At 37.5% G+C, this 16726-nt stretch overlaps 1 protein-coding gene across 2 annotated transcripts in view; it reads right to left on the bottom strand.

Moving 5' to 3' along the window:
* The window catches only part of GPC6 (glypican 6), a 1055524-nt gene that overhangs the window by 512939 nt on the left and 525859 nt on the right, over positions 1-16726 (bottom strand). For both annotated transcript variants that reach the window (XM_036250295.1, XM_036250296.1), the window contains exon 3: positions 14447-14838. In XM_036250295.1, the coding sequence (XP_036106188.1) occupies positions 14447-14838 (392 nt within the window). The remainder of the gene's footprint in view (positions 1-14446; positions 14839-16726) is intronic.

Raw genomic sequence — 16726 nt, 5'->3', positions numbered from 1 at the left:
TGCAAAGTTGAACATTGTCAACCTTGTCAACCCTAGTGTATCACTTAATGCACCGAAACAGAAATTCACTACATTTTCCAGTTTCTTTTAAAAACGATGTGCTAAAATGTTTTATGAGAAATCTAAGAAAACCAATGCTTCAGAACTTTTACCTGAAAAGTACCTTCTTTACCCCCCCAAAAAAATATATGGAAATACCCCCCCCCCAAAAGTACCTTATACCCCCCAAAGCTATCTGAACACAAGTTAGTCATGTGGTTTCCAGTCATTCAATCTAGTGACAGGCCACCTTTATAAGAATTAAGACCCATTTTTAAGACACAAATACCTCATGAGCCCTCCCCCCATCAATTGGGCAGGTATGCATATTGCCCACTCTGGATGCTGGCATCCACAGACACCTGCAAACTCCTGCATTCATTATTCTCATCCACCTCCCCAAGGAGGACTGAAAACCACAGATAAATCCATCCATGGTGATTCAGTATTTCTGATTTTTTTTTTTTTTTTTACACTTAGGGACACCAGTAGTACCATGTGCAGGGTGTTTGAGGAACTGGAAAAAAGAACAGATCTCTTAATAAAGTGTCTCACTATTTATGTCAGAGTTCCAGTCAGGGTCCAAATCATATAACACCAAGGCAGAATATTTCTCTATTTTCATTATAACTAGAGGAACTATACAGATAATTAAGCACCAGAGATTAGACTTCCTAGTGTGAGTTCCTAAAATGCAATACCTTAAATAGGATGATAATGCATTAAAACATCACACCTATACTGTCTAAATGTTAGCCACTGGCTACGTGTGGCTCTTGAGCATGTGAAATATAACTAGTCCTAAACTGAGATCTACTAGAAGTGCAAAATACACATCCAAATTTGAGGATTTTTTACACCAACAATTTAAACATCTCATAAATAATTTTTGTATTGATTTTATATTTAAATGACAATGTTTTGGGTATATTAAATTCACGAAAGTTTGCTGTTAAAATTAGATTCACTTGTTTCTTTTCATTTTAATGTGGTTATAGAAAATTTTAAATTACATATGTGGTTCCCATCATATTCTATTGGACAAGACTGCTGAATACCAGGTGGCTACATTCGAAGACAAACACCTCAACTGAGAGAGGCAGTGTAGGTGGACAGCCTGGGTTCCTGGTTCCTTATCTAACAAACGATAGAAAAACTAGACCTCTCTCGTAGGTTTGGCATGAGGATTAAATGACAGTGCATGCAAGTTCTTAGCATAGTGGCTGGCAGGTACTCAACAACTGTTAGCTTCCACTTACGCCAGACAGGCAGAAAATCTGATAATGATGAAGTTATGATGACATTGATAAGAAAAATTCTAGGCCTGTGCTTGCTACAGTTCATTTCATTCTGAGAGACCTTTTAACTGTGTACATCATAAGGATAATCTTAAAGACATTAAAGGGAGTGATATTTTTGTGATCACAAACTCAGGAATAGGAGAGATTTTTTTCTTACTATTGGTTTGCTTATTGGATCAAAAAATAATGTGTACTTCATAAAAAGATTAAAGGGGGTTTGCAAATTCACTTGCTAAAGAGTTAATAACCACGTGTGAGGTTCACGGGCTGTATTTATTAACAGATACTATTTGCATATTATGTATTTCGAACATTCTAAATTTATAAAATATAATTATTTTTACCATTTTTTCTTGAAACACGGCCTTACTTACTTTTCAGGTTTTCACTTTTTACAAAGACAGGTATAGAAAATCACTTCTCTATTATATGAAAAAGAGCCAGTGATAGTGATGGGAGGTCAGCAATATCAACTTCAGAGTCAGGCCAACTCCAGGGGTGAACAGACATATTTCAAACTGCAATGTGGATGTTCAAGGGAAAAAAAAGAAGCAAAAACAGTCTAAACAATATTTAACTCAAGCTCATTTTTTGCCATGAGAACACATGCCCAGGTAGTTAGGTTGTCCAGGAAATTGTAGGAATCCACATTTTTATGTTAATCCACTTGATTTTAGAACATTATTTTAAAACTTAAACAATTCATGCCAATGAAACATGTCTGTGGGCAGTTATGACTAAGGTACACTAGTTTGCAATTTGGCTTAAATCCAGATCTTTGGCCCATTGTCAAGTATTGCCCAGGGAGATCTAATAAATGTTTTTCTATAAGTCTCATTTCTACCTCCACGTTTTGTCTATACCTTTCTTCTCTTTTGAAAAAAAAAAAGTCTGCTTCTAATTCATGCAACTTTCTGTCAACAGTTAAATATGTGATAAGGAAGCCATGGAGTTCCCAGGAGCAACATTCGGGTGCGAATGGGTCGAAGCTAAACATGCCCACAGGCAGGTAATCTGCCTAAGACAGCTGTTTACTTCTCTCAGTAAGAATGTCCAGGGGTTGACTGTTTTTGAAAGATCCCCAAATATATTAGCAGCAAACTAATACCTTAGGTTGTAAAAGAAATCTTTAAGAAATAGGAGTGATTTTTAAAAAATAAATGTTGCTAATGTGAGAAAATACATATAATTTTAAAGTGAAGAAGGTAGAATCCAGTATTAAGTATGTCACATGATTTAGTTACATACAAAATAAAATATATTAGAAGTAGAAAATGCCTACAAACAAGGTTTTGAAATGCTATCTCCGGGTAATGGAAATTTAGAATTATTTTATTTTCTTCTTTGTATGCTTTTGGGTTTTAACATTCTTTCCTTTTTGGTTGAGCACGTATCGGTTGTCTAGTTAGAAAGAGATATGTAAAAATGCATAAAATTATTTCTCTGACCACCGGAAAATAAAAAGTAAATAGCCAGGTGAGTTAAGCAAGAGCAGCAATTTTTATTTGAACTCTTTTGGTAATTTAAAGAGAAAAAATTGTCCATTTGGTTTGAGTGACTCATAAGGCTGTCTCATTTTCCCAAATCCCTTTGTCCCGTAAACATAACATGCATGATAAACAATAAAGTGGTCATGACCTAGCATGATGGAAGTTAAAAGTTTTACAATTTATTAAATAACTGGAAAAAAACTTTCACTTTAACACACACACACACACACACAGAGGCATGTGTGCGTGCACACACCCTGGAAAAATAAAGAAGACTTTCAATCTGGATTGTATCTGCTACCCTAGCCAAAATGTCACGGTATTTTTTTTTTCCTCCATTCCAAAACAGATATCTGTGATAACTTATGAAAATAGTGTCATAAATATTTTACATAGTTACCTTCTGTCTGCAAATGCAGCCGGATATCACAAGGTTTGTCTTCTCAATAAAATGCTTTATTGCAAGCACAGTTGAATTCTCCCTGGCCCAGCCTCCAATCGGAGCCAACAAAACCCTAAGAAGACAGGAATGAGGATCTCTGCCGAGTGCCTGGTTTTCTGCTATTTTTAAAATCACTGTAAAATATTTTATTTCTTACTAAATCTATCCATTTTCATTGCAAATGAGTGAAGTGAATGTTGCCTCAAGTCTAGATACATTTTTAGTAAAAAAAAAAAAAATGCTTTTAGGAAGTCAGTAAATGAGGAAAGTTTTAATACCCATTATTTATAAACAAATATATTTCTTTATAGAGAAACTCATATTTCTACCTGCTTTGAGAATTATATGCAGAATAATAATGTTCCCATAATTAATATATTTATGAAAGCTTTAAATGTTCAGTGAGTGAACTTTTTAATTCCCCAAATCCTATACAAAATGAACACTGAAAAGTTCACCTTGCTGGGGTCTCTGATACTATGAACTGATGAGAATAAAATTTCCATATAAAATCCTGCTATCTGCTGAGCGTTAAGTAAGACAGGGGCATCTTTGACACCCAGCACATTCCTTCAAGGGTGAAAATGAATTTTCAAAAATCTGTTTATGCTAGCCATTAAGTGTCAACTGATATTAACTTGAAGTCTCTATTGATTTAGGCTACAGTTTTCCTTACAGCCGAATGTCAAAGTCACCATTATCTTATTATGGACACTCTGAACTGTCCATTTTCATTCTTGACTCTCCGATGTAGACACAAGAAAACGTAGAGTTTCGATACTGTGTGGGATAATTACAGTTTCCGAAGCACGTGGGATTGATCCATTATGTCTGCGCTGAATATCACTCATCAAGATGGAGAGGTAAAACGCATGCATGTGAGGGGAAAGGACCCTTGCTTGTAATCACAAAGATAACAATGGAGAAAATCTATGGCATGTAATAATATATCCCCTCCATCTTTCTTATAATCAAATATCTGTATGACCTAATACCTCATTTTAAAAAACACCAATATGTCATACTCCCTACATAAGTCCTGCTTCACTATGTCAGCACTATTAACGCAATATATCTGTCAAGCTTTATTAAAATTTTTTCTGATGTATATCTTGGCTCATAAACCTCTACAGTGCACTGATACTGCCTCAGGGAATGTCCTTGTAACACTGCATCTCTGAAGATGGGACAATAAAAGAGAAATCCTCCCGACTTGCAAGTTCAGCCCATGACATCACACAGCCTGCGTAGCCGCCTGTCAGCACCCCGAGCGTGCTTGCGCATGTGTAAGCAATTACAGCATGACTATTGTTCAAACCTTGTTCCACAGAGCCTCCTCGAAGGAAAGGCATACTTGCATTCAGAGATAAATATCCACCCACAGGGTCCGCGTTGACACTGGGATAAACTGTCAGGTCTGTTTTCCTTTATGAAGCCGTTTTAGAAGCAGCATTCTTTGAGTTACAGCACTAGACTTGTATCCCGGGGCCATTTTTATGTGTGATGTCCCTTAATTGGCACATTTCACCAGTGGATGTTCCCCATTAGTAACACAGGCGTCTAGTTGTAGCATACATTTCCCCCGGCCCCAGAGTAGTTCGTGTGCTTGTGCGGCACAGGAAAACAACAGACGTGCCAATCGAGCTGAGTTCAGGAGAGCCCCTCATGGCTGTGAACACAGAGAATGTGCCCCAACAGGGAAAGGCTAGGGCAGGAAGGCACAGATAAGGGGGTGAGGGGAACTGCATCCAAGAAAGGAAAAGCCCAAACACACGAACAGAATTGAGCAAAATCTGTTCATTATGCTTCTATCCTTAGCATTGTTCTAGAATATAATACATCTCAAATTATCTGTTTGAGGCTCTGTTGATCTGGACAGGCTTTTGCTGATCATTTGATTGTCCCCAGAATGTCATGACCAAATACCTGATCCTACAGAGCACAGTTCGGAGCAGCTCACACACCCCGACAGTCCCCAAGCGCGACAACATTCTAGGAAGAGTCCACTGATGGTGTCTTGGACGCAGGGGCAATGTAAAATTGTTCTCAAGATTATAAACATTTTCGTGTTTTGTACATGTTGCAGAACTGTAACAGCTTGCTCATGTTTGGACACCAATCCAAACACGCTTTGTCCAGCCTATTCTAGAATGTGGAGGGGAAACATAATTAACTTCTCAGCCAGTTAAAACCCTCCAGTCAAACTGCTCTTGCTATAGTTACTAACATCTTAATGGTTAAATCCAAAAGTCTATTTTCTGTCCCCCTCCCACTTGATTATCTGCAACATTTGATGCTGTTGATTACCCTATTTCCTGAAATTTGCTCTCTTTTACTTTCTGGATGATACACTTTTCTGGTCCTGGTCATTTGTCTTTCTTTTCTGTATCCTCTTTAAATATTTATGCTCCCTGGTGTTTCATTTGATCCTGTTCTCTTCTTTCTCTAGCTAAATGTTACCATCCTTTGCCAACAAACATTTATATGTTGGGGATTCTCAAATGAACAGGCAGGCAGACAACTGTTACTAAATGGGAACAGAGTATGCTAGGAACTGCCCTGGATGCTGGTCAACCTGAGAAGACAAACCACATCTACACCATGCTGGTTTCTTTGTTTCTCTTCAGGTGCACTTTCTACTTTGCTCTACCTTTGTCCCAGATCTCATCACTGCCCATGTGCAATTACAATAGTTTCCCACCACTGCCCCTGACATGAGTTTCTTCCAATTCGGTTTATAATCCCATGGACCATCCTTATATTTTTAAACAGGAGAAAGCATTTACATTTATTTAATATATGTTTTACATGACATGGAAGTCTTTATAATGAAATAAATACCCACAGAATCAGTTATTCTCAGGTTTTTGGACCAGGATTGATAAAGAGTAGGAAAATGTGACCATGAAACTTAGCAAGGCTGTTTGGATTCCTCTCTGAATCTCTCTGTTTTGGAGACAGTGATGCTCCTTGAATTCAAACCTTTACTAATATATATATATATAAAAAAAACCTTCAAACTAAATAATTTATACCTCTTTAAAATGTCTTAAAGGCCAGTACAGTCCTGTCCTCTTGTCATGTCAGTGATGGGATTCAGAACACTCTTCTCCAAAATATGGCTCCTTGGCATATCGAATATTTTAAGTTGAAGGAACTGAGAAATGCCAGGTGCAGGAAGGACTCTCTGACCTGCCTCTTCTCCCCTGGAGCAGGTCGAAAGACCCTTATATAAGAAGTACCTGCCCTATACCTGGACCACGTTTGTTAAGTAAGAATCTGATCACCCATATTTCTTTTGTAAAATCTTGGCCGTTATCCCCTTGCCTATGCACACAAATTCCTTAACTTGAAATATAAGACCCACATAATTGAGTCCAAATCTACTTCCCAGCCTCATCTCCAAAACACTGTGACCTGTCTTGATGTGTGCCCTTGGACCACCTGGGCCCCTGGGAAGAAGCTCTACATCTTCTCTCCCTCAGTAAGACCCTGTTCTTTCTTCAGTCTGACTGAGTCGGGTTATTACTCTCAGGTGCCTTTTCCAGCTTCCCGAGGCAAAGGAAAACATGTATTTCTTTTGATCATACAGTATTTTATACACATTTAACTGATCATTTTGCAGCACACTTTAACTTTTGGATAGACTGTGATTTCCTCAAGGACACTGCTACTCACTGTTATTTCTTGCTTCTCATAGAACAATGCCCAGCCCATAGTAGGTGCTTGGCACATATTATTCCTCAAAAGTACTGGGAGACATCTAACCACAGAAATATTATTAGTTTTTAAAATTCTGCAGGCAGACACGAACAAAACCATTAGTGGGATAGCTTTCATTCAAGGATTCAGTTTAGGTCAGCAGCTTTATCTCTTGCTACTCACTGCCTTGTTCTTTATGCCTCAGGAAAAACACATGCTTGCAGCTCTCTGCACACATCACTGGATTGCACACCTCTGTGCTTCTGCTCAGCCATTGCCTCTACCTGAAGTATCTTCACCATGCAAGGTGTTTTCGCCATCTGCCCGATGCCCACACATCCTTCAACATATGGATCAGGTTTCTGTACCACTGACAGCTTTCTTGCACCCAAGACTAAGCAAACTGCCTCTCCTTTCTGCTCCCAAAACATTTATTATACAATTCTCTCATTACACATAGATATTACTCGTTTCTGCCTTTCTCTTTCAAATTAGCACTTGCAAGTTCTTTAACTTGCTTAGTCTTTGTATCTCAAGAACGTACCAATAATAGTTGACATAAAAAACACACGGAACCTATGTTTATTCATGAGGACTGGGCCAAATCTTCAAAATAGCTCAACTTTTACAAGAACTCACATTTTGATCAATGTTGTGCTATTATAGCTACTCCACCTCCGTTTTTAGGGGAGAGGAAGTTTATACTGTTAGATACAGTATGGTCAGAACTGTGGTCCCCATTTTCTACCTATGTTGCATTTAAACATAGTTAAGAAACCTCTTACCTTCTTTCAAAATGAATATAATTTCAAAATTGAATTCACCTCTTAATGAAATTCCAATAGATATTATAATTTTAAAATAAAATAGCTCAACTCAAGTATAGGTATTAGAAATAGGTACACGGTACAGAAAGAACAAGAAGAAAGGATGCACAAGTAATTTTTAATGGTTGCAAAAAATGACTTCATTTTCTTCAATTTTTACCCTCTTCTTATAACTCTACAATTTCCCAAATTTATACATCAAAACTATACATTAGTAGGAGAACATAAAATAAATAAGAAATATTTTGATTGTTTTAATCAAAATGACAAAATTGTTTTCATCACAGTGGGACCTTCTCTCTTAATTCTCTACACTTTTCTGTAAAACCCCACATGATATTCTTGGGGGGGAAATGTTCTTTTCTTCTTATGACACCTGAACTAGCTTTGATTCTTGTGATTTCCAGTGCTTATCACAGCAGCTGGACCATAAGAAAACTCATACATTTTCAATGAGTTATATTAATATGCTACTTTTGTTGTTATGATGCTTAGTACTAATACCATTTTATTACTATCTTTATCATGGAATTATTTATTTATTGACTGCAAAGTACTTTCTAAATATAATGTCCAAACCACCATCATAAAGCAGCAAGCATATATTATTTATGTTGACTAAAAAGTTATAAACATAGAAGCATTATTGGTAATTTCAAAAAGCTTACCTGTTCTTCCTAATACTATATTGTGAAGTAACCTACACTGAATGATCATCAATTGCAGAAGAGAATACACTAACCACAGAATAACTATAAAAAGGTTTCATTCACCTAGGGCCTTTTTTGTGGTCTTGGATGACTCCACAAAATCTAACTCCTATCAGAAGATCACCACTGAAGGAGCTAAACAAATAATTCAGGTGAAAACTATGACAGGTGTTCATTATATCTTAAATTCTTCTCAAAAGCAAACACCTAAATGGCATACCATTTCTCTTGTAAATTAACCCATGGTAAATTTTTCAGAATGTTTTTCTATTGTGACCAGAGAATGCTATAAATAAATGCACTTTATAGCCTTCACTGTATAAAATTTGATAATTTTTTTTCAGCCTTATAGTCCATCAACCACATTTATTGAAAATTGACTCTCTATTGCTTTCTAAGACCACATTGTTAATACAAGGCTGTTTACCTATGTGGATGAACCAGTTGAGATGCCCTTCATGCAAAAACAACAGTTAGTGTAGCAAACATAGGCAAGTGTCTATTGATAAAAACATTCTGGTTTTACTAAAGAAAAGAAGCCAGACTTTCTTTTCAAAGTCATGATACACAAGGACGATTTTAGATAAATAGATAGAATGATAGAGGATATTTCGAATGATAGAGGATAGATTAGTTGATAGATGATAGATAGAGAAAGAAAGAAAAGAAAGAAAGAAAGAAAGAAAGAACCGTATTCCGCAGTAGTTCAAGTTCCTAGATCCCAGCTCTACTACCTACCTAATTTGTCTGGAATGAATCTATGAAATGACTTGCAGTATTGATGCTGTTGCTATTGCAGTTGTAAAATCTTTGCAGTTTTTGCTCATAGAAGTCACTTGGATTAAAGCAGAAAGACATAAAAGTCATGTCTTCTTTGCTTAAATGGCATCAAGATGGACCAGTGCAGACACTACAGTCTTTCCTCATTTGCCTTCACGAGGAATACTTGAAGCTGGGTCTAAGCAGACAGTGTGCTAACATCTCTGCATGCAGCCCTCTTTCTGTGTTCCTGCAGCCCTCAGGCGGGGCAGCAGGCACCCATGTTTCCACTCACCGATAGAGATACGTGCACGCATGCGTGTGTGTGAGGGTGAAGGTGTGATTTGACAAAGAAACAATGGTAAGAAATAGCGCGGATGCTTTCTCCCAATGCTGCGAGACTGTAAACTTTGTTTTTATCTTCCTTTTCGAGCTCTGCCTTCCATGCCTACCTGATATCCTCGAGCACATGATGGAACAGGGAAAGTGAATGGTTAACAAATCCACGAACAACAGTAAGTCTGACAAACACCTGAGGACAAGCAGCTCAGGGACTTGATCACATCTGCACACAGGCAAAAGAATCATAGATGAACATGGCAAAGTCTTACCTCACTTTAATCTTTGTCATTAACAAATCCTTAAACACATACACAAACGCAGCACAGAGCTTAAGAAACAGCATGTTATTGGTAACGTCAGAAACCCTTGTGTACCCCTCCTTTATAACACCACTAAGCCCAATCCCCAAGGTAACTCTCACCTCCTGTTTATGCTTATAAATTAAAAAAAAACTCTCCATAGTTTTATTATATATATTTTTATTCATAAATAATCCATTGCTTAATTTTGCAATGTTTGAATTTCATATAAGTGGCGTTCTTTGGTGATTTTATTTTTTTCTCTCAAAATGAGGTTTCTGTGATTCATCCATGAGTGTAGTTCACTTATATTTTTAAAATAAAATATATATATAGGTTTCCACCTCACACTTGTTAGAATGGCTATTATCAACAAGACAAGTAACAACAAGCATTGGAGATATTGTGGAGAAAAAGGAACCCTCATTCACTGTTGGTGGGAATGTAAACTGGTACAACTACTATGAAAAACAGTATGAAGATTCCTCAAAATATTAATGATAGAGTTACCATATGACCCAAAAATCCCTCTTTTAAGTAAACTCGAGAACATTTATCCTCAAAGACATATATGCATCCCTAGGTTCACTGCAGCATCATAGAGACAACCAAAGTCCTGCAAGAGAGGATTGAATAAAGAAGATGTGGTACATATATACTTTGGAATACTACTCAGCCATAAGAAGGGATGAAATACTGCCAGTTGAGACAACATGAATGGACCTTGAGAATATTATGGTAACCAAAATAAGTCCGTCAGAAAAAGCTGAGAACTATATGATTTCATTCATATGCGAGATATAAAACTGAAACTCACAGACACACACACCAGTAGGGTAGTTACCTGAGGAAAGGGGGTGGGGGGTAGTAAAGGGTAAAGGGGGCCAAATATATGGTCATTCAAAATGATCTGACTTTGGGTGACGGGCACACAATGCAATATACAGATGATGTAGAAATGTAGCTCACTTACATTCAAGACTCCATAGGATTTCATAGTGTGAAGAGATCATCATTAATGTAGATGGGGCCATTTATGATATTTCTACTTTTTATGTTATTGTAAACAATGCTGCTTTGAACATTCTTCTATATATCTATCTCTACACATGTGAAACAGGTTCTCCAGGTATATGCAGAATTGCAGTTTTAGAATATGCACTTCTTTAACAATACAGGTATTATGGAATTGTTATCTAAATTGAATACATAAATTTACAATTCCACCAGCAAAGTATAAAAGTTAGTGATTCTCCATATCTTTTTTGTTGTTGCTGTTAATCCTCAGCTGAGCATACTTTTTTCCATTGATTTTTAGAGAGGGTGAATGGGAGGGAGGGAGAGAGGGAGAGAAAAAGAGAGAGAGAGAGAAACATTGATGTGAGAGAAGCACATCAATTGGTTGACTCCCACACGACCCTGATCCCAATCGAACTTGCAACCCTGGCACATGCCCCTGACTGGAATCGAACCCCTGACCCTTTAGTCCCTGGGCTGACGCTCCAACTGCTGATCAGAACTGGCCAGGGCTGATTCTCCATATCTTGTCAACACTTGGCACTCTCAAAAATAGTCATTCACACAGAAAATGAATCCTGGCTAACTGACCACAGACACTTACTCTAGAACCACATAACACTTATAACAATGTGAGAGCCAGTTATAGATAATTAGAACTAACTTGCTCCATATAAAAAGCTTGGCAAAATTCAATGTGTGTGGATGGAAGATGGCAAGCAGCAGTTTTAAAAAATCATTACATTTATGCCTATGAATTAGTCCTCCATTTTTCTGCTAAGGGAAATCCCTGTAATGTTGTAGCAAAACATTTGTGTCAAACTGCTATGTTTTGCCAAAGTGACAAATTTTTCAGTCAAAACAATTAATTAGAAGCTGTTAATGGCGCTGTCAATATTTAAGAAGCCACTTAAAGAGAAGAGAGAAACTGAAGGAAAAAAATAAATATCCCCAAATCAGGATGCAGGAGACAAGCCAGTCTGTTGATCTCAATTTGGGAATTTTTCCTTGAATTCCTTTACTCTTCTGCAATCACTTTGCCGACTCTAAATCACTCCATGGACACACCACAGGGAGACTTCAGATTTATGAAGAGCTTACACCTCAAATACCAAGCTTGCTTCTCCTCTTCGTATCGTTAGTCTTTGTAATATTTTATTCTTATCACCAGAAATAGTTTGGGTGCTGAAAATCACCAGCACCAAAATAGCCCTTGTGGATCTGTCTGGTTTAGTCACCACAGACCATTTGGTAACGATTAGGTGAGAAAGTTCGGTGGTAAACTACTTAAATCCTTAAGTCATAAATTACTTGAGAAAAACAAAAAAACAAAAACTGCTGTTTCTCTTAAACCAAACGTATGCATTCACATATCTGCGTCAATCTATGTACCTCCCTACCTACGCGATGGTGGTGCCCAGACACCGGCGTGGGATTTACGGTTTGAGTGGATGAGTGCTAATAAAACTTAGGTCAGAAGCCAGCGTTTGCACCGAACAGTGAGCATCCCATGGCGACACGACCACAAACTGCATCGCAAACCCACGGCAGCTGCTCTGCAAAGGAACATTGGTTATGAAGAAATCAGGGAAACAAGATCTTGGTGTTGCCGAATACAGCCCTCAAAACATCTGGAAAAAAATGAAAAGTCATACTCCACTGGTGGTTGGTCCATGATGTCAACCTTCTCCGTGAAGGGTAGGTAGCATGTTACGTTTCGGTCGACAAAGGCTTAGGCTGGAACAGTCAGGCGTGATGGGCGAAGGGGAGGTGCATCTCCGGGAAGCATTGATGCCATCCCTTGAGGAAAAGGACTCAGCAGCACCCCTCCCTGAAGCTTTTCAGAGACTTTCCTAGAAAATATTCTCTTATCTCACTGGAGCCTCTCCAGACCAAAATGTGCACATTTGAACATAATTCACACTCAGGCAGCATCAATATAAACAATCAGGAATGCTGCATATACCAATCCGTGCTTTGAATTGCTTACCTCATATCTCTCAAAGGCTGGCTGTATGTTTGTTTCATTCTTCAACAAAAGCAAAGGCATCAATTTGAAGCCTCTGTGATTAAACTTTAAAAAAAAACAAAACTATCTGCTCTAGAATATATGAACTATATTTTTATTTTTTATACTTCTCTATATTTTACAGACCTTCTCAGGTGATCATTTTTCCTCTTGCTGTTACACCTGGTCAATTCCTTATCAATCCACTTTTGGGGATCTATACTTTAGAACACTGTTGATTTTCAATAAAAAATTGTTTTTATAATCAGAGTTATATTCCCTTTCTATTATTAAATCCTTTGTGATTATCCCCTTTCTAGCAAATAATCTTCTCAGACGTTCAAATAAATGTCTCAGGAACTGATAATTTAAAAATGAATTGCTATGACTTTTACAAATAACGCCCAGAGAAACACGTTCAAGAGTACAGAGGAACTTAACGCCAAGATGTAACTGTTGAGGGCAGCAGCGTGGGGAAAGGGACGTGGCAGAACAGAACTAATAGTTATGAGAACTGCGTGGCTTTTTGGCGTGGCCCTGCAATAAGAAAGTTGAGTTTGGCAATAATCTCTGTACAAATATAACCTTCCTTGGGCAACATTATATCAGATTCCTGTTAGGTATTGTTTTTACATTACCTCTTAAAGTAATCATCTTTCAGTTTCTTTGTTGGACTGACCTCATAAACGGGCCAGCCCATCTCATAAAAGCAGTTGAATGTCAAGGAAGAAGGTAAACAAAGGCAGACAGCCTCTGTGCAGGAGAAAATAGCTATAGGAAATAGTCCATGTTTAAAGACAGCGGTAGGGAAGTAGTCCTTGCATTAAAGGGTGAGAGACCTCCTCAAGGAAAGGCACAGATGTGTACCAGTAATTTATCCCTCGCCTAAACCCAGCATGATGTGTGGCATTGAATTACACGGCTAATGGGGAACAAAAGGAATTCTCTGCCAGAATCTATACCTGGAATTCATAGGTCCTCCCTAATCCAGTTCTACAGGTATCAGCAAAAGGTTCTTCCTTCACGATTAAGGAATTCGGCCACTTTGACAAGGGTGATAAAGAAGAAGAAATGTCAGGGGCTGGCACTGTGAGCAACTTGTCTCCACTCGCGGGCCTCGTGAAGACTGTCACCTTGTGACTTAGCAGGGGATTATAACCTCGGGATGGGCTGCTTCATGAGTATTTATCATCCTTAAAACTCTGATCAGAAATGCCAAGTGGTCATGGTTACAAGACTCCTGCCTTTGCACTGATAAAAGCTCCTCTGCTGTACTGCTGATAAGTATTGACATTACGTTCCAAACCACATGGAACAACTTGAAATGCTGTCTTCTCTCACACCAAGCATGGAAAAAACTCAGAATTAAGCTTTGGCATTTAGCTTATTTCTCTAAGAGAGAGGACCACTGTGAGTGAGAATTTTCGCCTTGACTTTCTTTGAAGTATTTGTTTTTACAAACAGAGTAAATGTGGAAGACCCATGAGAAAGACAGCAGATTGTCACTTACCTTGGAAACTCGATTGGCAACCTCTCTGCCCACAGTCAGCCCCTGGACAAACGTCCGGGCGGCAATGAAGGCGCGGGTGACCTGGATTTTCAGCTTCCGGGGTACGTCCCCAAACGGCTTCAGCTGGTCCGTGTACTTGCTCACGCATTCCAGGTAGTCCTCGCTGAAGTGATACTGCGGGTTTATGAGCTGGAACATCCGTTCCAGGAGCCGAGCCCAGAAGTCATTGAGCATCTCCTCCAGGTTCACGTTGCCCCCCGTATAGTATCTTTTCAGCTCTGTGAAGAGGTCCTGGAACACTTCTGAATTCTGCATGTACAGCATCCCATAGGTCCGCACAAACATATCGTTCAGGGACTTTTCTGCATTTTCTAGCAGCTCTCGGAAAAATTCTGCCAATAGATCAAGACAATAGTCGAAAATTAGTAGGATCTATAAATCCCAAAGCATCTGCATACCTTAAAAATAGTTTTTCAGAGAAAAATGTATCTTTTGATTATCAATGTATCTTTTGGTATTAATGAAGTGATAACAATATTTTAAATGAGATTTGCCCTACAGCTATAATCTCCCAATAAAAGAAAGGAGAAGAACATGTGATTTCTATTTGATATCCATTATTATTAGGAGTTTACATTTACTATTCCTCCATAGTTGCTCAAATATTTTTCATTTATAGTTATATTTTAGAAAATCTTATAATTTGACATAAAGTCAAAACAAAATATGCTGCAAAATACTGTCATTAACATAATAAAAAACGCATATTAATAAAAACATTTGCACCATCCTATTTACAAATCTGTTCTAATACTGAATTTAATTAAACTGCTTTTTTTTGGAATAGTTCATAAATAGGATATTCAAATTACTGTAATAGTTTGGATTTTCTGTAGCTGCTATATATAGCAATCAATTATCAGTGTTCAGAGATTCACAATGCAATTAGATTCACTTAATACCAAAGATATAATAAACCTAATTTAGTTTGGCATAATGAATTGGAAAGTTACGAAATACCTTGCATTATCATTATAAATATAAATTATCATTTAAAAAATGGGAATGAAAAAAATGCAACTGGGCTTTCTGGTTAAGAGGTTCTAAATTAGAAAGACTATACCAAGAATACACTATTCTATCCTGCAACAGTACTTGAGCGTTACTGGAAACATTTAATAGGATGCAAAAATAGTTATTAATGCCACTGAATACTGTTAGCCTCATTGGCCCTCATTAGGTTCCCTCAAGAAAAGTATAGGCGTGTAGTACACCGATCGATGTGCACAAATGAGCCTGAGGAGAGTAAGCTCGAGGTTTATTTATTCCACATGGAGAATGTGATTTGGGGCAGCTAAGGAAAGATAATGCTTCTGAGTTTATAAATCCACATTCCCAATGAGTGGGCAGTTCAGCTTTACCTCTCCTGGTTCCCTTTACTCCCTGAAGGTATGTCCCCTCTAAGCTAATGCAGGGACAAATGAAGTCCCGAACACTTCAAGAAACCTAAGTAGAAATAAAAAAATTTTTAAAAAGCCACAAAAAACTAAAAACTAAAACCAAACAAAATAACTCTTCCTTCGGGAACCCTCAGGGGATATTTCCTGAGACACAGAAGGAAAAAAGCTATAAATCTTTCTGTGGATTCTACAGAAGCTACACTTAATTTCTGCTTCCTCAGAAGTTCCCTGAAGAAGAAATTGATTTAGCTACTTCAATTCTGACTAATATGGTATTGAACCATTGTGTTGATATGGTGTCTATAAGAATGGTGATTATTTTATATTCATTATTAAGTAAAACCAAAGCATCAAAGCTTAAAAAAAAAAAAAATGAAACCTGTTCACATGATTGCCCTCTTACTATGAAGAATATACTTTCCTAACCCAAGAAATTCTCTTGGTATAGTGGCAGCAAATACTGAGGGGTCATCTGAAGATCATGGCTTTTCAACCCAGTGTGATCTTGCCTGAGTCACCAAATAGCTCTTCTTTTAATGTTCCTCATATATTATTAAACCTCCCTAATGTTCAAGGATTCAGTAAGATAAATCAGTGTTGAAGCAGATAGGGCCAATTTTCCCAAATTTTCAAAGGATTGATTAATCAAAATATTTATATATGTTATATGTTATGCTATTTATGATTTTATGATGTCAGGAGCCTCTCAGATATTTCTTCAGAAATACCAGTCATCTATTTTTTTTTCTAAAACAGAAATTATATTGAATTATTCATATTAATGACAAAGTGTAAAAATATCATATTAAAACTTTTCAAT

Source organism: Molossus molossus, unplaced genomic scaffold, assembly GCF_014108415.1.
Source record: "Molossus molossus isolate mMolMol1 unplaced genomic scaffold, mMolMol1.p scaffold_m16_p_9, whole genome shotgun sequence".
In the NCBI taxonomy this organism is placed as follows: Eukaryota; Metazoa; Chordata; class Mammalia; order Chiroptera; family Molossidae; genus Molossus; species Molossus molossus.
This window is presented reverse-complemented; position numbering and strand designations above follow the sequence as displayed.